The following is a 26,462-nucleotide window of genomic DNA, read 5'->3' as shown; positions in this document are numbered from 1 at the left end:
GCCAAAAGAATAAAAACCCAAAATATATAACAGAAGCAATATTGTAACAAATTCAATAGAGTTTTAAAATAGTCCACATATTTAAAAAATTTTATTAAAAAAAAAGAAAATGGAGAGGTAAACATTGGAGCTAGGTTTTAGGCTGCTTAGCCACCTGTGTTTGAAGTCATAATATTTCTCCTGGGACCTGTTTGCTTTTGGACAGGATTTTGGCCACAGTCATCTCTTGGATCCTGTATCTTCAATATGAGTGTAAACTTTAGGACTGGGAAAATCATGCCAAAAGCATTGTAGGCCCTGACTCTGTTTTTAAATATACATAGGTAATTTTTAAACTATAGTATTGTTTACTATTTATTTTTATCACATATTTACAGTACTTCAGATTAAATGTATTGATCTGAAGTCCTAACCACCACTTGAAATATTTCTCCGAACATACATTCTGTATAGCAAATGCATGATACATCAGTAAACACTAGAAACCCAACTTAAAAATATAAGTTAAATTGCCTATCTGTAAAGCCCAGATTATACATTTTTTATATGCTAAAGGCTTTACTTATTTAATCACAAATGAAAATACTCTGAAAAATTAAGGCCTTTTATGTTTTTTTTTCTTTTTGCTACCCCTACTTTTGCATTGCAAGACCTATTAGAAGATAATGATAATCTTGTAACTTTATGTAACACTCACACATATATGTAATTTTTAAACTTTATTTTGACTGAAGTACAATGTGAAAGGTTACAGTGACCTTAGCTATTCTCTTTCCTGTTATGCCTGGTTTATTGCATTCAATCTTCCTTCCTCTTGCCACGCATATGCATTCTTTGTCTTCCCTGTCCAACTTTATTACAACATTCAATTTTTAGTTTTTTTAATTGAAGTATTTAGTTGATTTATAATGTTGTGCCAATCTCTGCTGTACAGCAAAGTCACTTATGTGTATGTGTGTATATATATATGTACACACATTCTTTTTAATTACAAAGTTTTAAAAGATACTTTGTTTATGGAATGTATCATTCCTTAGGCTGTATTTATTTTGTCAGTAAGGTAATTAGTTGTTTTTAATGTTATTGCCTGTTCTCTTTCTTCCTTTATCTTGGATGACTTTTGTAGAAAACTCTTTTTGATACTTTTTCCACTTTGTGCTTTGATTTCTCAGAACATTGGAAAACCAAAAAGGAACTGGAGTAAAGAAGAGCCCTATGTTATGTGGACAGTATCCTGTTAAAAGTGAGGGAAAGGAGCTGAAGATAGTTGTACAACCTGAGACCCAGCACAGAGCTCGGTACCTGACTGAGGGTAGTCGTGGCTCAGTAAAGGACAGAACACAGCAAGGCTTTCCTACAGTGAAGGTACTTATTTTACTTAGCAGTAAATGAAGAATTGTATCCACTTTTATTCATTAGTTATTTTGTTTTTAACCAATAAAAGCTGTCTAAAATAAAACTAATCACTGTATATATTAGAAATTAAAGTAAAAGTCTATCATAAGCCAAATATTGTTCCTTTGATGTCATTTGAACTTTAGTTTAAATGGAAACAGAATGTGCTCTAACAAGTAAAATATATGGCAATCATGAACTATCTTCCCTTTATGTTTGACATTGGTAGCAACTCTTTTACATTCTTTCCAAACCTATATTTTAAAAATATTTTAAAGTAAATCCAAATAAATATTGTAGAAATTATTGTGGACTTGGAAAATAAGGTTTTTGAGATGTCAAAAGCAATCAGGTCTATTCAGCTCTGAAAACAGCTGGTTGATGATAGGTAACTTAAGTTTTCAGTTTGAGGTGAAGTGAAGTCGCTCAGTTGTGTCTGACTCTTTGTGACCCCGTGGACTGTAGCCCCCCAGGCTCCTCTGTCCATGGGATTCTCCAGGCAAGAATACTGGAGTGGGTTACCATTATATCAATTGAGTCTTTAGCTTTTCAGAACTTAAGACTAAAAGGAAAAAGAAGGAGCAGTTAAATTTCAGCACCTGGCTTACCTTATTATAAAGACTTTCTGTCTTTGAAGACAAACCAAAATAAAAGTGGGTAGGGGATATTTAACAAGTGTTCCTACCCCTTGCAAAATACTAAACAGGGAGGAATTTTGGCTAGTCACAGGGTAGATTTTTGTAAATACAGTTTGTATAAATGTTTTAGTGGAACATCATTTCATTGAACTGCCTTTCTTTTTATACATGAAAGAAACAATGGCAGAAACTTGAAATCAATAAACTTACTCATGACCATTATAAGGTTGGTTAATAGTTACATGTACAGTATCATTTCTACCCCTCTACTGCTCACCACACCAGTCCTTCTTTAATCCCGCAAACTTAGGACAAGTAACATTTAAATGGAAACATTTAAATTACGCTTTATGTAAATATTTGTTTACTTAAACATTTAAATTACGCTTTATGTAAATATTTGTTTAGCCAGACATTTTGATATTTTGAAATTTTTAACCTAACTGCTCTGGCTTTAAGTAAGTTTTATCTAAATACTTGCCTATAGAAGTATTGTTAGATTAATTGCCTGTAATAGGGGATGAATTGCCTGATGTTAAAAGTTTATTTATTCACTCATTCAACAGGTATGGTACCCTTCTGTGTGTCAGACACTGTTCTGTGGTACTGCTGACTAACAGCTTGGGTAGACTGCTTATTTGCCTGGTTATTTGACTCATTATGATACCATAGATACTGAGATACAGCTATTCTTGAATAAAAAATATGAGTTATTTTTAAGCACTTTGATGTGCATTGTACAAGTTATTTTGTGATTTTCTATGTTCTGTATTAGCAGTTTCAATGTTTAACTATAAACCTTATCAAGAACCCAATTTATTTATTTGTCAGCATACAAACTGTAATTTAATTTATGAAGGCTTGTTAGCGACCTGTAAATGACCCATAGGTCCTGGTTTGAACCAGCAGTTTTTCATATCATAATGTTCTGGCCCATATATGATGTTGCATATATGCATCTAGTCTATGAAAATAAGCCCTGTTCCTCTATTATTTATATAGCTGAAGGTCAAATGCTTTCCTACCCAATAACTTTCACGGAGTAAAAGTTTAGTAGATGTACTCTTACTTGATGGTGATGCCACTAACACAGTTCAGTGAATTTTCCGTTAGTGGTGGTGGTAAGTCCTGAGTAACCCACATGCTTTGGCAGTCCACAAATGTATAAATACTTCAAAGAATAGTGTATTCATTCTCATTTGGTTGTAAAAATTAATTACAAATGATAATTTTTCATTACACATCTAAAATTTTAATTAAAATGTGATTGTTGCAGAACTAAAAGTTTTCTTGACAAATATAGCTAATTCTCCTTTATGAAAACATTTTTCTTCTGTTTTTCTGAAGGACTTATTTCTTTACTGTAATCCAGTTATAAATATAATAATATAAGACTTGACCTTAAGTGTTTGATTTTTACAGTTTGATTATTTGGAATGCTAATTAGTGTTTATGCTCCATGTTATCTCATTCCAGCTGGAAGGCCATAATGAACCAGTGGTGTTGCAGGTGTTTGTGGGCAATGACTCTGGTCGAGTGAAACCACATGGATTTTATCAGGCCTGCAGGGTAACTGGGCGAAATACAACTCCCTGCAAAGAAGTGGATATTGAAGGCACTACTGTTATAGAAGTTGGCCTTGATCCAAGCAACAATATGACACTGGCGTGAGTACTTACTAAAAATTTTTTTGTTAGTTCATTACACTTTTGCAATAGAAGGAAAAGTTTTTAGTTTGTAATGTAAATATAAAAGATTTTTAGTTTTAAGCATTGCAAATAAAAAGAATAGATTATGGCAGAATTGTAATAGGGGAAATGAATTCTTGCCCTTTGCTAGAGAATGCCCGTAGTGAAAGGCAAGGATATAAAAGCAAGGTGGAATGCTGGCTTTTTGCAAAATAATATAGACTTACATGTTGGTTTTATAATATTAACATTAAAAACTAAAATTACAACCAATTTGATTTGCTTTCCTAAATTCCACTTTTGTAGTGTTTGCAGTAGAAACTGACAGACATCATTCGTGGTGTCTTTAACCAATCTTGGAATGAAAAAGCATATTGTTAGTCTAAATTTACCTTCTATTTCTGTTTTCCTGTGTTAAAAAAAAAGATGTCCTATGATTACCTATTTTTCATGTTACACATTTTCATTTCCTGAAATATATTACAAGTGTTAAGGATTTAAATTAAAATATTTTTTCCTTAACCCTTTTGTTGAGGACCTTTAATCTAAAAGATAAACTTAACAGCAGCAAATATTGATATGGGATAGACCTTGTTGTAATTATTTGTATTGAATAGCTAAAGACTTTTCTTTACTTGGTGTTTTTTTTTTTTTAAGCTATTTTGAATAAGTAAGAGGGAAATAATGTTGGAAAAGGGAAATTTTGAAACATATTTAATAAAGACTTTTTTTAACTTTTGAGATTATAAAAGTAAATGTATATGGTGGAAGATAGAGTTACTGATTATAAAAATAGTACTTACTCCTTATAAGTTGAAAACCAGAATAAATTTTTAAAATTAGTAAAAATAGTAATAATAAAAAGCTAAAAACATACTCTTCAAATGCCAACTTCCAACTTAATAGAACTAAATACAATTTTGACATTTATTTTTTCATCCTTTTTCTTGATAAAATGAGATAATCTACTCACTGCTCTGTAACCTACTCTTCACTTACTATGAGCATTTTCCCATAACATTAAATATTTAAAGTGTACATTTTAATGGCTGTACAGTGTTTCATTTTGGGGGGAGACAGTTGCTAGTTTTTTTCCAAGTAAAATCTGTTCCTTATTTTAATATCCGAATTAGGTACAAAAAGGAAGAGGAATTTAAATTAAATTAAATTTAATTTTTTAAAGCAAAAGTGTCTCTTATAAACCATAACTTATGTTCAGATTTTAAAATAGTGATTTCTATACTTTTTCCCATTATTATTATAAATTAAAAGTTGACCAGAGAAGTTATGAATATTTAGAATTTATACTTCTCTATTTTAAAAAATTTGGAATAATTATATTACATATTCAAAAATTAATACAGAAGCAAATTATACTTAAAAAGAAAATGTTTAAGAATATATTACTATTTATACAGCAGAAAATATCAATTAATATATTTTTTCTGTATTAGGGTTGACTGCGTAGGAATATTGAAATTGAGGAATGCTGATGTTGAGGCCAGAATAGGAATTGCTGGTTCCAAGAAAAAGAGCACTCGTGCCAGACTGGTTTTTCGAGTTAATATCACAAGGAAAGATGGCTCCACTTTGACACTGCAAACACCCTCTTCTCCAATTTTATGTAGTAAGTAAGAAATATGAAGATATTAAATATATAGAGGGGTTTTTTCCATTTTCTGTTTATCGTTCAGATATCTCTCAATTTCAGTTGTATTACATACTCGAGCTTATGGTCATGAAAACTTTGCAACATTTTAAAAGCTATAGTCAAGTTTTCTAGACTAAACTAAAGGTGGGTAATTTCTAATAAGATTCAGAAGTATGTAGCATTTTGTAGTTTCCTGTTAATCTTATACTGATATAAAAAGTAATTTGAATAGTTTGCCTAAGTAAATTACAAATCCGAAGGATTTTCACAGCATCTTCATTTTGTGGTAAATTGCTGTGATACTAAGTGTTTTGTGTTAGAACATAAGGAAACAGAAAGGTAAGCAGAACTTTGTAAATATATAGCAGTGAGAGTTCTGATTACAAATTCAAGTGCTGTAGTATAATGGGAAATTAAATTCTTACTTTGCTGACCTTGGCATAGAAAATGATGTGTATATGTGTGTATTTAAATTCAGTCGTGTTGTATGTGCCTCACCATATAGTCTGGTTTCCCTGTAATGAGTATAAGTACAAGTAATACATAGGAAAATTTTTTCCTTTGTACATCCCTTAAGAAGATTTTCATTAAGTATTATGTTCTTTGGCCTTGCTTCTGAATTCAGAAAATCAGAAGATACTGAGTGAATTCCATTTACTTGAATTTCCTATTGGATGGTTATGAGTATTATGACCTTGGTACCCCCAGACACTTACAAAGCCTTTGTTATTTAATTGTAGCTTAGTTTTGTCAGCTTATTCACCCTTATAGTAAATCTTATTTTTCCCTTCCTTTTAATTCATTTCAGATGTGAATACCTATACGTTAGCTTGGCAAACGCCCTTGTTTTAAAAGAGTAGTAGTAAATATATTTGTGATCTCAAGAGAACTCAGAAGACTTCTGTTTTTCATTATTATGAAAATTTTGTTATGGTATTAGTGTTTCCTTGGACTATTTCTGAAAAATAATATTCACTTATAAATATGCTCCTTTTAAAGTTTGTAGATTCCATGTCCATTCTGTTGTGTTCAGATAAGGACAGAAGAAATAATCTGTAGATGGTTTATTGAATTCTGAAGTTTTTCTAATATGGGTGCTAGTTTACTATAAATCACAATATGTCTCAACTTGAATATTATAAGGATGGAATTTCAGTTTTAGTGGGGTACATGCAGTTCTTCTTTTATGTGATCTAACACTTTGAGCATGACCATAGCCACTCTCTGAAGACCAGATCCAGGAGATGCTAGATAATTCAGATCATATTGCCTTAGCAGGAACTGGGAGATGGTTGTCAACTTTATTTTATTTTATTTTTAAATTATTTATTTTAATTGGAGGCTAATTACTTTACAATACTATGGTGATTTTTGCTGTACATCAGCATGAATCAGCCACGGGTGTACATGTTTCCCCCCACCCCAAACCCCCCTCAACTTCATTTTATTAATAATTGTTTATTTCTTCTTTCAGTAGTTTATTTCTTTATTTCCTATTTAATTGAAGTATTGTTAAAATATAAATATAAATGTATCCAGCCAAAGATAGAAAATATAAGAGAGACAGAAAACACGATTTTCTGAAAATTTTCATCTATAGTTATAATTTTCATTCATTAATTATCACCATTAATGGTAACATATTAATATGTTCATGTTCTCATATTAATATGTTCATGTTCTTGGAAGATGTGTCTGGGTGAATATGATAGTCCTAAGAAGCAGCAGCATATAGTGGAAGGCATATAGAGCTAATAATAAAAATTGCTATATTTTGAGCTCTTCACAGTATGCCAGAGATTTTATTAACAATTTTATAAGCATTATGTCATTTACCCTCACTATTGCTTTTTATTGTTTCTGTTCTACAGTTGATGAAACTGAGACTTAAATAACTTCCTCAAGGTCACATAGCTAGTATATAGTAAGATCAGGATTAAAAGCCTCCTTTTTAGCCATTGTGCTTTGTTGCCACCACAGTCACTTAAAATTTAGCAGTGCTAAAACAAAATTTGAATGATTCATTTTACCCCAGCTATAGCCCCCGGATGGTTAGGACTATAGTTACAGTATGAAATTATGTTAGAAAACTATTTCCTCTACCTATGAGATTTGTGTTGTGTAATTTATAGATTTTTTATGAATTTAGAAAATAGATCTCAATTTATATTAGAGGATTTTGCTTGAATACCTATATTATCCCTTCCATTTGCTTTTGTAAACATCATTTATTATGGAGGTGTAGGATATATATTTTTACTCCTTTAGTTGACTATTTGGCATTTATATTGCCATCTGCTTGGTGAAATTGAATTAGATAAACTTGAGCAATACTTCCTTTTAAACTTTGCAATAATAATTCGTTAGAAATGGAATGGGAGGTAGAAGGAAACAGGAAGATGAGAGGTAAGTAGAAAGGAAGAGGGGCCAAAAGGTGCTAGAAGTGAAAGGAAGGAGAGGAAACAGATAATTGATCTTCCCTCTAGAGGCACTCAGTGGAAAGAAGGCCTAATGCCAGAATTCATGCTGTGCCTTGTGACCTTAGAAAAACAATCCTGCTTCTACTTGTTGGTTTAACAGTGGCCATTGGATCCATTTTCTTTTAGTTTGTTTATTTTTAAGGGCATAGAAGAATCCTCTCCTTTCACACCTTTAGATTTGTCCAGAAAATATATATATACTAGATCAAAGTAAAAATATCAATTTTCATACTTTTTTAGTATCTACCCTTCTATAATAATTTTTAATGTGGCAAAATTAATCATAGCTTTCTTCAATATAATGTTTTATCTTACTAATACTTACTGTATTAAGCCTTACTAAAATAAACAAGTTCTTCCTTTACTTATTTCTGGCTCTTCCACAACTTTAGGGAACGACTAATATCATTCAGTAAACTTTTGTTCTCTTCAGTTCAGTTCAGTTCAGTTGCTCAGTCGTGTCTGACTCTTTGCAACCCCATGAATTGCAGCACGCCAGGCCTTCCTGTCCATCACCAACTCCCGGAGTTCACTCATGTGCATCGAGTCGGTGATGCCATCCAGCCATCTCATCTTCTGTCATCCCCTTCTCCTCCTGCCCCCAATCTCTCCCAGCATCAGAGTCTTTTCCAGTGAGTCAACTCTTCCCATGAGGTGGCCAAAGTACTGGAGTTTTAGCTTTAGCATCAGTCCTTCCAAAGAACACCCAGGATTGATCTCCTTTAGGATGGACTGGTTGGATCTCCTTGCAGTCCAAGGGACTCTCAAGAGTCTTCTCCAACTCCACAGTTCAAATGCATCAATTCTTCGGCGCTCAGCCTTCTTCACAGTCCAACTCTCACATCCATACATGACCACAGGAAAAACCATAGCCTTGACTAGACGGACCTTAGTCGGCAAAGTAATGTCTCTGCTTTTGAATTATGCTATCTAGGTTGCTCATAACTTTTCTTCCAAAGAGTAAGCGTCTTTTAATTTCATGGCTGCAGTCACCATCTGTAGTGATTTTGGAGCCCCCCAAAATAAAGTCTGACACTGTTTCCACTGTTTCCCCATCTATTTCCCATGAAGTGATGGGACCAGATGCCATGATCTTCATTTTCTGAATGTTGACCTTTAAGCCAACTTTTTCACTCTCCTCTTTCACTTTCATCAAGAGGCTTTTTAGTTCTTTTTCACTTTCTGCCATAGGGTGGTGTCATCTGCATATCTGAGATTATTGATATTTCTCCCGGCAATTTTGATGCTTGTGCTTCTTCCAGCCCAGCGTTTCTCATGATGTACTCTGCATATAAGTTAAATAAGCAGGGTGACAGTATACAGCCCTTCTTCACAGACCTTAAAAAGGCTTTCTAATTCTTTTGACAGGTTGAAATATTTGCTTTGTTATTTTTCAGTATTCAAATGTTCATTTTGTTTAGCTTTGTTTTTGAGGCTCCTATTTGAACAACATCTAAAAGCACATTGTTTTTTTATAATACCAGAAAAGTGGCTGCTTTTTTTCTGTTATAATTTTTTAAAGCAATGTGATTCCTTTCAAGAGGCAGCTTACTAATTTCTTAAAGGTAAAAATAAAACAGCTAATGCTTAAATAATCCTGACTTCAGTTCCATTTGGTATAGAGTATGTCCTGTTAGGTAACCACCAAATTTTTTTAACAGATAAGACTTTTTAAGGTCAAAAGTTAAATTATCTTGAGCAGACTAGTTCTTTGTGTAATGTAAACACAAATATATAAAATAAACATTGTACCTTCAGAGGGGCCTCATCTGGCCATCTTATGCCTTTTAATGCATAAAAGGAAAAAAGGAGATAGGAAAAAGTTTTGATAATCATGAGCAAAGTGGAGTTTCCATATAGTATTTTATAAGTGGGTAGAGGGGAGATTATAGACTTTCCATTCATTTTGTTACTATAATATATTCATATAATTTTGCACCTCTTACTGTTTTCTAATCAAAATAATATTTATCATATTTTTCTTGAATGTCATTTAAAAACAGGTATCTAGTTCCATTGTTACTCCAAAAAGTTATAAATTAATTCAGTTAGTTCTTTGTTTTTGTTTTAAAAGGGTATATGATTACCAGTGTATGACTGATAACTGTTTCCATCTGTTCATACATTAACCCTGTGGTTCTAGACAGTATATATGTATATACAATCACAATTTTTTTAAATTCTTAGGCATTGCTGAAAATATTATTTGGCATTTAATTAGGATAAGATACTTGTTTGTATCAATAAATGAAACTAAATGATGCTAAAAGTAATAAACAACCAAAAAAAATCTGAGTGCTTATACAACGCAGTTTTACTTTTCCCTCATTTTATGATAATATTGGTTGCAGTTGAGGAACAGCTCCATTTTCTTTACTGTGGGAACCAGGCTTTAGAAGCTGCCTTTTTCTGGGATATTGCTATTTTTTTAGTGGAGGAAAAAAAGATGGTGCAACCATATGGAAATGGTAAAGCCTAGAAGTGGCACATTACTTCAGTTCACATTTCATTATATAAACAAGTCATGTGGCCAATCCTTAAATGAGTGCGGCAAGAATGACCTTGTGTGGAGCAAGAATCTTCTGGCAGAAAGAGCAGGCCTAGGGAAAACGGGGCTATAGATACTTTGACAATAGTAATTTCCCACATTACTTTCTTGTAAAGATAAAATTGATTATCAAATATATAAGTACCTAAGGAGAAAAAAACTTAAAAACTTTGGTTAAAGTTTAGTTATTGTTGTTCAGTTGCTAAGTTGTGTCCGACTCTTTGTGATCCTGAGGACTGCAGCATGCCAGGCTTCTCTGTCCTTAACTTTCTCCCAAAGTTTGCTCAAACTCTTGTCCATTTAGTCAGTGATGCCATCCAACCATCTCATCCTCTTTCACCCCCTTCTCTTCCTTCCTTCAGTCTTTCCCAGCATCAGCGTCTTTTTGAATGAGTCAGCTCTTTGTATCAGGTGGCCACAGTATTGGAGCTTCAGCTTCAGCCTCAGGCTTTCCAATGAATATTCAGGGTTAATTTCCTTTAGGATTGACTGATTTGATCACCTTGCTGTCCAGGGAATTCTCAGGAGTCTTCTCCAGCAAAACATTTTAAAAGCATCCATTCTTTGGTGCTCAACCTTCTTTATGGTCCAACTCTTACATCCATACATGACTACTGGAAAAACTATAGCTTTGACTATACAGATCTTTGCTGGCAAAGTGATATCCCTTCTTTTTAATATGCTGTCTAGGTTTGTCATAGCTTTTCTTCCAAGGAGCAAGTGTCTTAATTTTGTGGCTGCAGTCTCTGTCCATAGTGATTTTGGAGCCCAAGAAAATACAGTCTGTCACTGTTTCCATTTTTTCCCCATCTATTTGCCATGAAGTGATTGGACCAGATGCTATGACCTTAGTGTTTTGAATGTTGTGTTTTAAGCCAGCTTTTTCACTCTCTTCTTTTACCTTCATCAAGAGGCTCTTTAGTTCCTCTTGTTTCCTTCCATCAAAATAGTATCATCTGCAAATCTGAAGTTGTTGTTTAATTCTCCTGGAAGTCTTGATTCCAGCTTGTGATTCATCCAGCCTGGCATTTCGCATGATGTACTCTGCATAGAAGTTAAGTAAGCAGGATAACAACATACAGTCTTGTCATACTCCTTTCCCAATTTGAACCAGTCCATTGTTCCATGTCCGGTTCTAACTGTTGCTTCTTAACACGCATGCAGGTTTCTCAGAAGGCAGGTAAAGTAAAGTAGTCTGGTCCTCCCATCTCTTTAAGAATTTTCCACAGTTGTAATCCACACAGTCAAAGCCTAGCTTGAAGGATTTTGAGTATTGCTAGCCTGTGAAATTGTACAGTAGTTTGAACATTCTTTGGCATTGCCTTTATTTGAGATTGGATGAAAACTGACCTTTTCCAGTACTGTGACCACTGCTGAGTGTTCCAAATATGCTGACATATTGAGTACAGCACTTTAACAGCATCATCTTTTAGAATTTTAAATAGCTCAGCTGGAATTCTATCACCTCCACTAGCTTTGTTCATAGTAATGCTTCCTAAGGGCCACTTGACTTCACACTTCAGAATGTCCACCTCTAGGTGAGTGTCCACACCATCATGGTTATCTGGATCATTAAGACCTTTTTTGTATAGCTCTTCTGTGTATTTTTGCCGATTCTTCTTAAACTGCTCGGTCCTTGCTGTTTCTGTCCTTTATTGTGCCCGTCTTTGCATGAAATGTTCCCTTGGTATCTCCAGTTTTTTTGAAGAGGTCTTTAGCCTTTCCCATTCTGTTGTTTTCCCTCAGTTTCTTTGCATTGTTCATTTAAAAAGGCTTTCTCATCTCTCCTCACTATTTTCTGGAACTCTACATTCAGTTGGTTATATCTTTCCCTTTCACCTTTAACTTCTCTTTCTTTCTCAGCGTGTAAGGCCTCCTCAGACAACCACTTTGCCTTCTAGCATTTCTTTTTCTTTGGAATGGTTTTAATCACTGCTTTCTATTGTGTTAGAAAACTCCATCCATAGTTCTTGAGGCACTCTATCAGATCTAATCCCTTGAATCTACTTGTCACCTCCAGTGTATAATTGTAAGTGATTTGATTTACTGAGCATGGCCCTGCCCACCAAAGCAAGACCCAGCTTTCCCCACAGCCAGTCTCTCCCATCAGGAAGCTTGCATTAGCCTCTTAGCCTCATCCATCAAAGGGCAAACAGAAGAAGCAAGAACTACACTCCCACAACCTCCAGAATGAAAACCACAATCCCAGAAAGGTAACCAAAATCATCACATGAATCAGAGCTTTGTGTAACTCGAAGCTATGAGCTATGCCGTACAGGGTCACTCAAGATGGATGGGTCATGGTGGAGAGTTCTGACAAAATGTGGTCCGCTGGAGAAGGAAATGGCAAACCCCTCCAGTATTCTTGCTCAAGAACCCCATGAACAGTATGAAAAGGCAAGAAGACATGACACCAGAAGATGAGTCCCCCAGGTCGGTAGCTGTCCGACATGCTACTGGGGAATAGCAGAAAAATAGCTCAAAGAATGAAGAGGCTAGGCCAAAGCAGAAACATTGCTGAGTTGTAGATGTGTCTGGTGGTGAAAGTAAAATCTGATGCTATAAAGGAACCTGGAATGTTAGGTCCGTGAATCAAAGAAAATTGGATAAGATCAAGCAGGAGATGGCAAGAGTGAACATTGGTGTTTTAAGAATCAGTGAACTAAAATGAATGGGAATGGGCGAATTTAATTCAGATGACCATTATGTCTATTACTGTGGGCAAGAACCCCTTACAAGAAATGGAATAGCCCTCATAATCAACAAGAGAGTCCGAAATGCAGTACTTGGGTACAATCTCAGAAACAACAGAATGATCTCAGTTCGTTTCCAAGGCAAACCATTCAACGTCACAGTAATCCAAATCTGTGCCCCAACCACTGATGCCAAAGAAGCTGAAGTTGACCAGTTCTATGCAGACCTACAAGACTTCTAGAACTAACACCTAAAAACGATTTTGCATCACAGGGGATTGTAATGCAAAAGTAAGAAGTCAAGAGATACCAGTGATAGACAGGTTTGGCCTTGGAGTACAAAATGAAGCAGGGCAAAGGCTAACAGAGTTTTGTCAAGAGAACACATTAGTCATAACAAACACCCTTCTTCCAGCAACTCAAGAGATGACTATACACATGGACATCACCAGATGGTCAATACCAAAATCACATTGATGATATTCTTATAGCCAAAGATGGAGAAGCTCTATACAGTGAGCAAAAACAAGACCTGGGGCTGACTGTGGCTCAGATCATGAGCTCCTTGTTGTAAAATTCAGGCTTAAATTGAAAAAAGTAGGGAAAACCACTAGGCCATTCAGGTATGACCTAAATCAAATCCCTTATGATTATACAGTGGAAGTGATGAATAGATTCAAGGGATTAGATCTGGTAGACAGAATGCCTGAAGAACTATGGACAGAGGTTTGTAACATTCAACATGTATTAGACTATCTCATTAATTTAGAAGTTGATGAGTTATACAGCCATGTTTAAAATTACTTTTGCTGTATGTCATTAGGTATGTTGTTATATGTTATATATATATAATATATATATTATATAATTAGTATGTTACTAGGATTTACTAAAACAACAAATAGTGTAATCTGTTTCAAAGTGCTTAATCTTAAGGGAGTAGTTTTCTGAGTACCTAAAAGGTATGTATTTGCATTAACCAGTATTCCAGGGAGTAATCTGGTGGAAACCTAGTCCTTGGGTGTCAAAATGAAAAAATGTTTCTGGGGTCAGAAATATTGAGAAAACTGTGTACTACACCCAGTTCTTGGATTTTTATAGTGTACATCAGAATGTGAAATGTTTGGGGAAATTTTGGAACCTATTTTACTAAACAGTACATATTAAATTTTCTTAAGAAAATCAGGAAGATTAGTAAGCCGGTTATAGTTTATTAGATCTGGCTCCTCCTCAGTACTTCTCTGTCTCTTTGTTAATTTACTAGTGGTTAGTTAGTCTTTATAATTGAAAAACTAGTGTGTTTTATTTTTATCCTCAAGGTATGCTAATTCAGGGAGATCCTGTGGTAGAAAGAATTATTCTGAAATGGATTCAGTCTGTTTTCAGGTGTTCTTTTCATTTAGAGCCTCTAAGTCCTAGATCTGGATCCTTAAAGATACTCTTAATACCACCCAGAGGCTCACTTTGCCTCAGAAGTCTTGTGAAGGTGTAGCACAGCTAACATTTTTAAGGTTAGGATTGTGAGATGTCTATTATTAAATTGATTTTTTTTTGAATGTTAAAACAAAAACATGACCAAGTTCATATTTTACACCTTTTCTTTTTCATGTAATGAGAAAACAAAGATGACAAGTAACTTTGCTTTCTGTTATGGTAAATTTTAATTTGCAGAATGAAAGTGAAAGTTGCTCAGTTGTGTCCAACTCTTTGCAATCCCAAGAACTATAGCCTGCCAGGCTCCTCTGTCCATGGAACTCTCCAGGCCAGAATATTGGAGTGGGTAGGCATTCCCTTCTCCAGGGGACCTTTACCCAGGAATTGAACCCAGGTCTCCCGCATTGCAGGTGTATTCTTATACCCTCTGACCCACCAGGGAGGCTCAAGAATACTGGAGTGGGTAGGCTGTCCCCACCCAGGAATCAAACCGGGGTCTCCTGCATTGTAGAGTAAAAGGGTCAACAAAGACAACTTACAGAACTGAATAATTGAGAGTTGATTTTAAGTAAGAACTGTATTGGTGGTTCTTCTTATGGAATGCTTATATATACCTACAGCTCAACCAGCAGGAGTGCCAGAAATCTTAAAGAAGAGCTTGCATAGCTGTTCAGTGAAAGGAGAGGAAGAAGTATTTTTAATTGGCAAGAACTTTCTGAAAGGAACTAAAGTTATTTTCCAAGAAAATGTTTCTGGTAAGTAGGCATAACACTGCCTTAGAAATTGTTGGGTGTTTCATTTTGTTATAAAGATACAGTTGTAGCTACAAAGTAAAAAATTTTTCATAATTTTAGTAAGTCACTGTTTTTTATTTCAATCAGATGAAAACTCTTGGAAATCAGAAGCTGAAATTGATATGGAATTATTTCATCAGGTATAATTTAAACTTTTTATAGTTCGATTGTTTATTTGTTGAGAAACTGAGTTTTGCTCCAAGATTTTCCTAAATCAACAGATTAAATTTCTTATTTATATGGAATTGATATAAATCATTTAAGGTTTCTTTCTTGAGTTTCTTTAACTGAAATAGATTTATTCCACTGATGCTAGAAATGACAGTTCTGTATTTGAAAAGTTAAAAGCATGAGAAAATACCATTATTAATAAACGAAACATCTTTCCTAATATTTATTTGCTATCTTTACCTACTTTGGATTATCTTCACCTACTTTTTAATAAGAGAAACTTATTTATTGAGTACCTGCTGTGTGCCAGGTGTTTTATATTTGTTCCTTACCTTTTGCACTCAGAAGCACTACTTATTACACTTAGAGTCTGTATTTGTAGGACCTTGGTGAATATTCATTTTTGGTTTAAAATTTTTAAAAATTCCTTTGTGTTCTGAAAAAATAAAGAAATTTAACATTATATACCCAATATATTGCCAAACTCAAAGCTAAAGGTATAGTGCTGCCTAAGAGTACCCTCACTTCAGACACCAGCTGCAAGTTCAGGGGTCCCCTGAACAGGTCTCACTTCTGAACAGTTGGCTTCAAATTCAAGGGTTTCCACTACCCCCAAAGATATGCTAGTAGAACTCACAAGAACTCAGGAAAGCACTGTGCTTAACAATTTCAGTTTTATTATAGCAAAAGAACACAAATCAGATTATAATTTCTCAACTTCTAACCTTCTGGGTTCTTAATATTGTATTTTTTAGAGAGAATAAAAACAAGATGGAGCTTTGAAGAAGATGGAATTTTCTATTTTTAATAGGCTAATGTCTATTTCATACTCTGTAAAACAAGTTATACAGTGGATTAATGCAGAATAATCATAAAAATTTGGTGGAATGGAAAGGAATTATATCCTCATTTGGTGGCTGTATATAGAGGCCCTGGGGTTTTTGCAAGCAAGAATGTAAACAGGCTAAATCATAATATGATCTTTCATTAATTCTGTGGTTCTGCTGTTTATTAAAATTTTTTGATCTTTTTCAGAGAAAACATTCTTTTTTTCTTTCTTTCTAAAGGGCTTTCTAGAAAGTGTGTTAGAGTGGAATCAGAGCTGAGATATACAAAATAAATCCTAAAGATTATATTATATTAAAGAAAAAAACACAAAAACATTTAGAAGAAAGTATGACCAGAAAATACATTAAAAGTAAAGAAACTTTAAGTGTGGTCAATAAAGAAATAACAGGCCTATAATGAAAAGTTAAAAGAGCCTCTACAATAACAAAAAATGACCAGAAGATGGTACAGTAGAAAAGACCATTTAATGATGGCTTTGCAAATTGCAAATATAATTGTGATAGCTATTCATTTGAAACTTCAAAAATCAACTCATCAGGTATTAAACTTTTTTATTATTTGAAAATTGAGGCTAACAAAGTCTGGGAAAATAATTCTTTGTTAATATTTGGCTCTTATAGTCAATGCCATAATATATCTCATACTCATGTGTACCAAGAGCAATAGGCACATGGTTATTATATCTACAGATGAATTCTATAAGTCCTTAATTGCCTATTAAATGTATATATAAGATACATATCTTAAAGACAGATGTCTTCTCTACATATATATATATGTATTATTTTGAAAGATAAGTTGGTTTTAAAAGAAAGAAGGAGAGTTTAGCAGCTTCAATGTGGAGGTGATTTTAAAAGGAAACTAGAAGCAAGTATTTTAGAGCCTAGGAGAGCTCTATTTTTTTTTTTTTAGCTTTTTTTTTTCATTTAATTATTTACTTTATATTGGAGTATAGTTGATTTACAATGTTATGTTAGTTTCCAGTGTACAGCAAAGGGATTCAGGTATACATATATCCATTCTTTTTTCAGATTCTTTTCCCATATAGGTAATTATATGGGTATATGTTATTACAGAATATTGAGTAGAGTTTCCTGTGCTGTACAGTAGGTTCTTGTTGATTATCTATTTTATATATAGTAATGCCTATATGTAAGTTCCCAAACTTCTAATTTATCCCTCCCTCCCACCTTTCCCCTTTGGTAAGCATAAGTTTATTTATTTATTTTTTTATAAGTTTATTTTCAAAGTCTGTGAATCTGTTTATATTTTGTGAATAAGTTCATTTGTATCAGAGGTCTATAATTTGAATAAGTATAACTTGTTTTATAGAACGTGAAATAGCCTATTAAAAATAGAAAAATGTATAGATTATAATTTCTCAACTTCTAGTCTTCTGGGTTCTTTATATTGTATTTTTTAGAGAGTAAGAATAAAAAAAAATAAGGTGGAGCTTTGAAGAAGATGGAATTTTCAGTAGAAATATGTAAAGAAAATTCTCAGAAGAAATGCCCAAAAGATCCTCAGATTTTTGGGGAACAACTAGGCTAAACAAAGACTTGAGAGTTTTGAAGTTATATGTTTTCAAAGTGGTTTTATTAGGAATTTGTTTTGTGTCTCCAGTTATTTTTATGTATATATCTCCAACTGCAAAATGACAATTTTGACAATGATAAAGTATTCCTTAGGAAAGTGAAAAATATCTAGCACCATTGCTTATAAATTCTGGAAAAAGATTATATGCTGGGATAAAGAAAATTGTTATTTTGAATCCAACCAGATTTTTCTAAGAAATTAAAATTTAGATATTCTTTCCTTTTTACCTCAGAAAACATTCTACCTGCTCCACAGGCCTCCCAACCCTTTGTATGTTTTGTGTGTATTGTAATCCTAGTTCAGTGGTAGTTAATTGCTCTTAATTTTTGAGATTAGTTTTTTTTTTTTAATTTACTGTCAGTATTCACAGTTTACTTAGTTTTTAATTCAAATCATTTGTAGAATTTCATGATTTCAGATTGAGGATGTGTGAATAATTTGTTCATTTGATTTTTAAGTTTCAAATTAAGTTTGTTTACACTCTAAAACAAGTGGAGTAAAAGATTAAAATATATATATATAGTATATATATTCATCTGACTTTTAGATACTAATTCTGTTACTAATTACCAAGAACAAGTTTTTATTTGGAAGAATAATTTCAGTTATTGAGTTGGTCAAATAATCTTAAGACTGAGAAGATATTTCAGAAGTCCATCCATTCAGCCATCTCCTTAACTGTAGGTAGAACTGCTTTTGATGTAGTTGCAGTGTTTAAACAAAGGAGGAAAAATGAAGGTGGGCAAGATTTTAAAATTATTATTTCTTAGAATTTGAGTCAATGCAGATACATTTTTTGATGGCTTCATATACAATTGAGTATGTGCTTTCAGATTTTTGCCCCCTAATTCCTGTGGATGTATACATTTATATGTTTTTCCACCTGAATTAGAAATGTGATTTTTTTTTAGATAGCTAACTGGACTCAGAAAGCATTCTACTATTGCCATAAATAAAAAGCTATTTTAAAATTTGTGACTGTTTCGGAGCATGTTTTAAGATGGCTTAGAAACAAACTAGGTACTCAAAAATCAAAATCGTGGCTTCATCTGTCATGTTCTGTTCAACTGAGTCAGCCAACTTCCAGAGTCTGACTAAGTGAAAAATGACATTAAACTCATCTGATCCTCAGCTGTCACCATTGGCCTCTTGCATATCACATACTGAATACAAAAGCACAGTCACTACCTTTTGCTGTTCTTTTCCAGTACTATAACATAGCAGGGAAGAAGAGAATAAGTCAGATGCAGTTCATGATATCTTCTAAGAAGATGTAGTCCCCTTAAATAAGTGCTGCTGAAGCATTTATGGAATTCTTCCCTTCTTTTAAAGGGATGCTTCTACCACTCTTTTCACACACAAAAAAATGACCTTGATTTACTGGGTTTTGGGTAAACTGAACTCTGTTGACTTTAAATGAGAATTAGTTACTAGTTTTAAATACAATTGAAATATTTTAAATTTAAATAGACTAAATGAGAATTAGTTGCTAGTGGTTAGAAAGCAGTGAACTGCACTGCAAAGTACATATCACCATTAAGGTTTACAAAGCATATGGTAACTGACATTGTGCTTGGTGGGCATTTTTTTTTTCTTGAAAATATATTCATTCTTTTTTTCAACAAATCTATTTGAGTATATTCTGTGTGAGGTGCTTAATAGTGGAGATAGGATGAAGAACAGAACATCCTAGCTTCTCTTGGAACTTGCTTTCTTGTGGTTGTAGAGGGGACAAAAAACAAGCAGATAATCACAGTAATTTCAGGTGGTGGTAAGAAATAAACAGGATTCTGTGATCAGATTGGAGAGGGGTGCCACTTTAAAGAGGATGGTCAGAGAAGGCTTCTCTAAGGAGATGACATTTGAATGAGACCTGGAAATGGGTAAGGAACTGGATATTTAAAGAGATAAAGGAGAATAGTATTCCAGTGAAAAAGAATAGCAAAATTATAAAGGCTCTGAGGTAAAAATGAATTTAGTGTGTTGGTGTAAGAAGGGCAGTGTGACTGGAGTGTAACAAGCTAGAGGAGATTGGGAATGAGATAAAGTTGATAGGACAGGGACCTTTTATGCCATTGCAAAATATTGGTGTTTTACCTTAAAAGCAATTTTAAGATTAATGTCATGATGCCTATGGATCCGAACTTTTAAATAATACTTTTCCCCCCTAGTCAGCCTTTTTAAACTTTACAGCTAACAGGAAAGTACTTAATTATAATATTTTATTTCAGATTTTTAATTTACATATTGCTTTATTTCTGCCTCTTATAATTTTCTTTCAATTAGAATCATCTTATTGTGAAGGTTCCCCCATATCATGATCAACATATAACTTTGCCAGTAGCAGTGGGAATATATGTAGTAACCAATGCTGGAAGATCTCATGATGTTCAGCCATTCACTTACACTCCAGACCCAGGTATGTCAAAATAAAAAGTTCTGAATCAAAAGGTGTAATCCATTTCTCCTTCTTCAGAAGAATATGAAGACCAGCCAACTTAAAAGAGGAAGTAGTGTGCAAAGGTAAATTGATACCAGTATTTTTTGGAGATGTCATTATTTCCCAAGAAGATGGCCACCAAACTCTGCTTTTACTCTTAGTTAAGAGAACCGTTTCTGCCTTAGGCTCTAGTAATAAAAGAAAAGTTAGGAATTCTCTGAAGTCAGGCTCTCCAGAGTTATCATACAAGTACTCCTTATATGATAAGGTAAGAATTACCATTCATTGAATACCTCTTAGGTACAGAAAGGTGAAAGTGACTGCTTTAGGAAACTGCTAGTAGTTTTCAGTCCGGCTGTCTTACAGGATGCATTTTGGGAGAGGTGAAAGATAATCTCAGAGAGATAAATGATAATATCACAAATAGAGTCATATGCCTGTAACATTTTCTAATTTGTGTAGTCAAAAATATCAAAGACATCTGGTGAATAAGTATTTTAAAAATAATTTTAAGCATTTAGGTGAAACAGGTGCTTTAGAAACCAGAGCAGTTGTTTAAAAATTTATATCTCTGGGTAAGAAGTATCTTAAGAGATTTTTACCTACATTCATTTAGTTGCCCAGAGAAGCCTTTTCCTGGAAAAGTAGAGAATACATTTTGGAAATGGAAACGCTTCAGATGTTTTCTTGACGTAGACTTGGCTGCTGCCATGCTGCCATTGATTTACTCCATTCGTATCTCAGGCATGCTCCAGAATTAGAAGTTCTTCCATATCTCCAAGTTTACTGATAACATTTTCCCCAAATTGTTCAGAATTCAGTGAGGTGCAAAGTGGGAAATGGTAGCAAGGAAAGAAAGCCCTGGTAACAGAAGTGATGAACACAGTAGCTATGACGGTTATAATTAGTCTTGATAATTATTCTCTATCACTTAATGTTATCTGTTCCCTTTTTCTTTTGTAAATCATGTCCAACTTTCACAACATTGGTTATTTCCCACCAGTTTGTTACAAAAGTGTGCCATAATATAGCCCTTATGAAATTGTTTAGTATTTCTCTCAGAATAAAAGATCACATGTAGAAATTTCAGACAGAAAAAAACAAAGTTTGGAAAAAATATATTGGCTTCAACAAAACTAGGAAAGACGATACTGCTGCTGCTGCTGCTAAGTCGCTTTAGTTGTGTCCAACTCTGTGCGACCCCATAGATGGCAGCCCATCAGGCTCCTCTGTCCCTGGGATTCTCCAGGCAAGAACACTGGAGTGGGTTGCCATTTCCTTCTCCAATGCATGAAAGTGAAAAGTGAAAATGAAGTCACTGAGTTGTGTCCAACTCTCAGCGACCCCATGGACTGCAGCCTACCAGGCTCCTCCATCCATGGGATTTTCCAGGCAAGAGAACTGGAGTGGGGTGCCATTGCCTTCTCCAAGAGGATACTAGTTTATACTTAAAAATCAAACAGTTGATTGTTTTCTTTCTAGGAAAGTCTCAAAAATCCAAGAAAACTTGATTTAAAACTAATGGTAGTTAAAGCATTGTAGTAATTGCTGGAATATTTAGCATTTTATGTGAAGAGAAGCTTGCTCATAGAGGGAGAAAAATGGCATACAGTAATTAATACATTCATATGGGAAGGGGAGAAGGAACTGTGTGTGGGGGAAGGGGGAATAGCTTTAAAGTTCTACCATCCTTAAAATACTGAGATTTTGTTGTCTTTGTTTCTTGTTATTGATCAATAATAAAGAACTTCAGGACTTTGAAGTGCTTAGCATCAGCACTATGAATCTTCATTTCTTAGTGATGAATGCTCATTATTAAAATTTTTCCTTTGATAAATTGCCAAATATAAAGCCTACACTAATTGGCTATATTTGGCCACATTTAGACCATCACTGACATATGTTTATTCTTTTATGTTTTTCCCCCTTGTATTTTATATATACTAGATAGCAATTGCTCTCAGAAACTCTTATTTGAATAAATATATTTTGTGCAAATTTTATAGTGAGATCTAATGCTTCAGTTTCTGCCTTTATGATATAGCTAATTAAAGAATCTTCCCATAATTTCACTTTTTTGTATTTTATAAAATATGAATGTCTTTTTAGGTGTGCACATGAGAGAATATTTCAGGAAAACTTGGTTATGATAATTTGCACTGTCTCATTATGATAAACTAGTTGCTGTTTTGACTCAGCTGGGGACTGTGGTTAAAGATTTGCATATTCAGTGGCATATAATAATTATAATTATAGGGCTTCCCAGATGGCACTAGTGGTAAAGAACCCGCCTGCCAATGCAGGAAATGTGAGAGATGGCGAGTTCGACCCCTGGGTCAGGAAGATCCTCTGGAGAAGGAAATGGGAGTCCACTCCAGGATTCTTGCCTGGAGAATTCCGTGGACAGAGGAACCTGGTGGGCTACAGTCCATGGGGTCACACAGAGTTGGACGTGACTGATGAGATTTAGCACTTAGCACATAGTAATTACAACAGCTAAAATAAGACCCATCCACATTTTTGTGAGTTAAGAGTAGAAATGGTGACTGCTACACCATTTTGTCTAAATAAATAAATATATTTTATCCTAATTTGACCTAGAGACCTTCATAATAACCTGGAAGGCCAGTTTGGAATTTAGGATTTTCAGACTGCTTGGAGGTCCAAACCAGAATATGGCAACACGAAGAAAAAGGATTTCCCAGCCTGCCACCCTTCTTTTCCCTCTCCTGGCTCCATCCTCCACCTGGAGGGCCTTGATGCATCAGCTGATGCTCCTAAGCTCTGTTTACCCCATAGGCTTAAGATGGCACACATAGTCTATAAAGTAGCTGTGCAGAAAATTTTGGTATCTTATGTACTTGGGTACGTAGTCTAAAAGGATTTGTGCAAGGGCTCAAGTGAACGTAAACTGGCTCTGCATGCTCTGCCAGACACAAGCCCCTCTAAAGCCCTCTGAGTCTATACTGCCAAAAATACATTACATGTGCATCCTTTTAGACCATTACTTTGCAGACTTAAAAAACTTGTGTTTCATTGCTAGTCACTGAACCATTGCTTGACCATTAATTTGTTTTACTTCCATCTTTTAAGACACAGAAATCATATTAGTTGTTTTTGCAGTGACTCTGCAGTGGTAATTGCTATAAGAAATGGAGGATAAAATGCTCATTCATAATTTTTTGTTGCTTTAAAAACAAATGACTAAAACTTGTGTTTAAAGTAGAAATTTAAAAAATTTTTGAAGATTAGTTTCCGTTCTTAAATCTGTAATTGTTAGAATAAATGTTATGCTTTAAAATTGTCTATGAATTTCTTTTCCAGTCAATTCTTTTCAGTTTGATAATTTCATTCAATTAAACAGTTTGTTCAGATTATCATTTGTTGGCCCTTACATACAGTATGCTTAGATAAATGTTTTAACCTCATTCTTAGGAGACATGTACATTTTGTCTCTGTTCACAGTTAATTACCTTAATATTCTCTGTAACCATCATTTTGTATTATGATGTCAAGAATAAATTGATAATAAATTGGCTCAGTTCTTATTTTGAATAAGTTAGGGAATATAAATACATTGAAAAATAGAAATTAGCATCTATTTAAATAAAATTATTATACAGTCATTTTAAGAAAACCTTTTTAGTTGGAATTTAACTTTACCATTCAGAACTGATCACTACTTTTAATGCTCATTAAATTTAAAATTTTCATAGTAGGTGTACTTGATATATGTAGATATAATAATGTAGCAATTCTTCATTAATAATAGCAAAGATTATTATTTCTAAGGCTTTATTAAAAAGTAATACTATATATTTTGTATATTCAGCAGTTTTTTTTTTTAATTCTCAATTATGTTTCTGAATCAGTATTTTTAAAATCATTTACATAGGTGAATGGTGAATTTTTTTCATGCTAGTGTTACAGTATATTTCGTGTTAATACTTTTTCAAGATCTCATGTCAATCTTCTACTCATTTGTACTGTTACAAGAAAGAGTTTTAAAAGTTGCTATTATTTTTATTTTGTTTTAATAAGCAGCATATGCTTCTGCCCACTTGGAGAGTGGTGCATTTTAGAGGGTAAACTGGTGGTTATAGATTATAAAAACTCATCTGAACCTAGAATTTCTGCTGAACAAATAATTTAATAATGCTTTGTGAGAAAATACTCCTGTTAAAGAATTTTAAGATATATATTTTTCAGGATAAGTTTAAATAAATTCATTAATCTTTTTTGTTTAATAACAGCAGCTGTTGCTTTGAATGTGAATGTAAAGAAGGAAATATCTAGTCCGGCAAGACCTTGCTCTTTCGAAGAAGCCATGAAAGGTACCAAGTTAATTATTCTCAAAAATTGTAAAATCAGTGATGCTATATATTTTCACTAACAAACCTTACTATTTTATTTACTGTTGTGTACTTGAAACAGTTGGCAGGTTATATTGATATTGTAAAATAAATACTTGTTTAACTTCACTGAATGCAGAGACTTGCTTCCTAATTTGATAGTTCCCTTCATTTGCCATATAAACAACTTTTTAAAAAACATATGTTACAGATAAGGAGTTTTTGTTTTGTTTTTTATTCCCTAATATTAAAAACCTTAAACGTATAATAGAGTACGATAAGTATGAAAAATAGCTGTATAAAGCTTCTTGCTGCCAGTGAGTAGGACTTAACATTGAGGCTGAAGAACCAAAATAAGAACTATTGGCATTTGAAAAAGTTGCTTTAGGTACCATTCTTTCTTCTGATATTATTTCCAAGCAGACAATGACAGTATCTTCAGCTTGTTATAATGTGTTAGCGTAGACTCTTTTCTCAGCAGATTTCTAATACATCTGTGACGCTCCATTATGATGCTTCTGTGCCATTATATGTTAAGATGTCAATTACATAATGGTCATTGATTTATTCTATAATTCTAGCTTTTTCTTACACTTTTGCCATTAAATTCATGAGTTAAATTTAAAATTTTTATATACTTACATTTTTAAGGGGCATAATATCCTTAATACATTTTATCAAATTCCATGGAATTTTTCCGTGTCATAGTAAAATTCAGCATTCACATGTACAGTTCAGTATGGCTTGCCATTATAATTTCTGAGCATCAACACTGCCAAAATAAATTAGGAATTATGCACTAGTGTGAAAAGAAGAAAAGCAAAAGGCAAAGGAGAAAAGGAAAGATATACCCATTTGAATGCAGAGTTCTAAAGAATAGCAAGGAGAGATAAGAAAGTTTTCCTTAGTGATCAGTGCAGAGAAATAGAGGAAAACAATAGAATGGGAAAGACTAGCGATCTCTTCAAGAAAATTAGAGATACCAAGGGACCATTTCATGCAAAGATGGTCTCAATAAAGGACAGAAATGGTATGGACTTAACAGAAGCAGAAGATATAAAGAAGAGGTGGCAAGAATACACAGAAGAACTGTTCACTAAAGATCTTCACGACCCAGATAATCATGATGGTGTGATCACTCACCTAGAGCCAGACATCCTGGAATGTTATATCAAGTGGGCTTTAGGAAGCATCTCTACGAACAAAGCTAGTGGAGGTGATAGAATTCAAGTTGAGCTATTTCAAATCCTAAAAGATGATACTGTGAAAGTGCTGCACTTAATATGCCAGCAAATTTGGAAAATTCAGTAGTGGTCACAGGACTGGAAAAGGTCAGTTTTCATTCCAGTCCCAGAGAGAGGCAATGCCAAAGAATGCTCAAGCTACTGCACAATTGCACTCATCTCACACACTAGCAAAGTAATGTTTAAAATTCTCCAAGCCAGGCTTCAGCAATATGTAAACCATGAACTTCCAGATGTTCAAGCTGGTTTTAGAAAAGGCAGAGGAACCAGAGATTAAATTGCCAACATCGGCTGGATCATTAAAAAAGCGAGAGTTCCAGAAAAACATCTACTTCTGTTTTACTGACTATGCCAAAGCCTTTGACTGTGTGAATCACAACAAACTGTGGAAAATTCTTCAAGAGATGGGAATACCAGACCAGCTGACCTGCCTCTTGAGAAACCTGTATGCAGGTCAGGAAGCAACAGTTAGAACTGGGACATGGAACA

General features: G+C 33.9%; 1 protein-coding gene across 7 annotated transcripts in view; it reads left to right on the top strand.

Annotated features, from left to right (window-relative positions):
- Nucleotides 1–26,462, top strand: part of NFAT5 (nuclear factor of activated T cells 5) — a 117,955-nt gene that overhangs the window by 75,166 nt on the left and 16,327 nt on the right. For 6 of the 7 annotated variants that reach the window (XM_040253217.1, XM_040253219.1, XM_040253221.1 and 3 more), the window contains 7 exons: nt 1,173–1,365; nt 3,510–3,700; nt 5,176–5,348; nt 15,148–15,282; nt 15,409–15,461; nt 20,224–20,356; nt 24,631–24,711. In XM_040253217.1, the coding sequence (XP_040109151.1) occupies nt 1,173–1,365; nt 3,510–3,700; nt 5,176–5,348; nt 15,148–15,282; nt 15,409–15,461; nt 20,224–20,356; nt 24,631–24,711 (959 nt within the window). The remainder of the gene's footprint in view (nt 1–1,172; nt 1,366–3,509; nt 3,701–5,175; nt 5,349–15,147; nt 15,283–15,408; nt 15,462–20,223; nt 20,357–24,630; nt 24,712–26,462) is intronic. The other variant, XM_040253218.1, reaches the window with a different exon arrangement.

The sequence above is a fragment of the Oryx dammah genome, unplaced genomic scaffold (genome assembly GCF_014754425.2).
Source record: "Oryx dammah isolate SB20612 unplaced genomic scaffold, SCBI_Odam_1.1 HiC_scaffold_13, whole genome shotgun sequence".
Taxonomy (NCBI): domain Eukaryota; kingdom Metazoa; phylum Chordata; class Mammalia; order Artiodactyla; family Bovidae; genus Oryx; species Oryx dammah.
The sequence above is the reverse complement of the archived record's forward strand: the minus strand, read 5'-3'. Positions and strand labels throughout refer to the sequence as shown.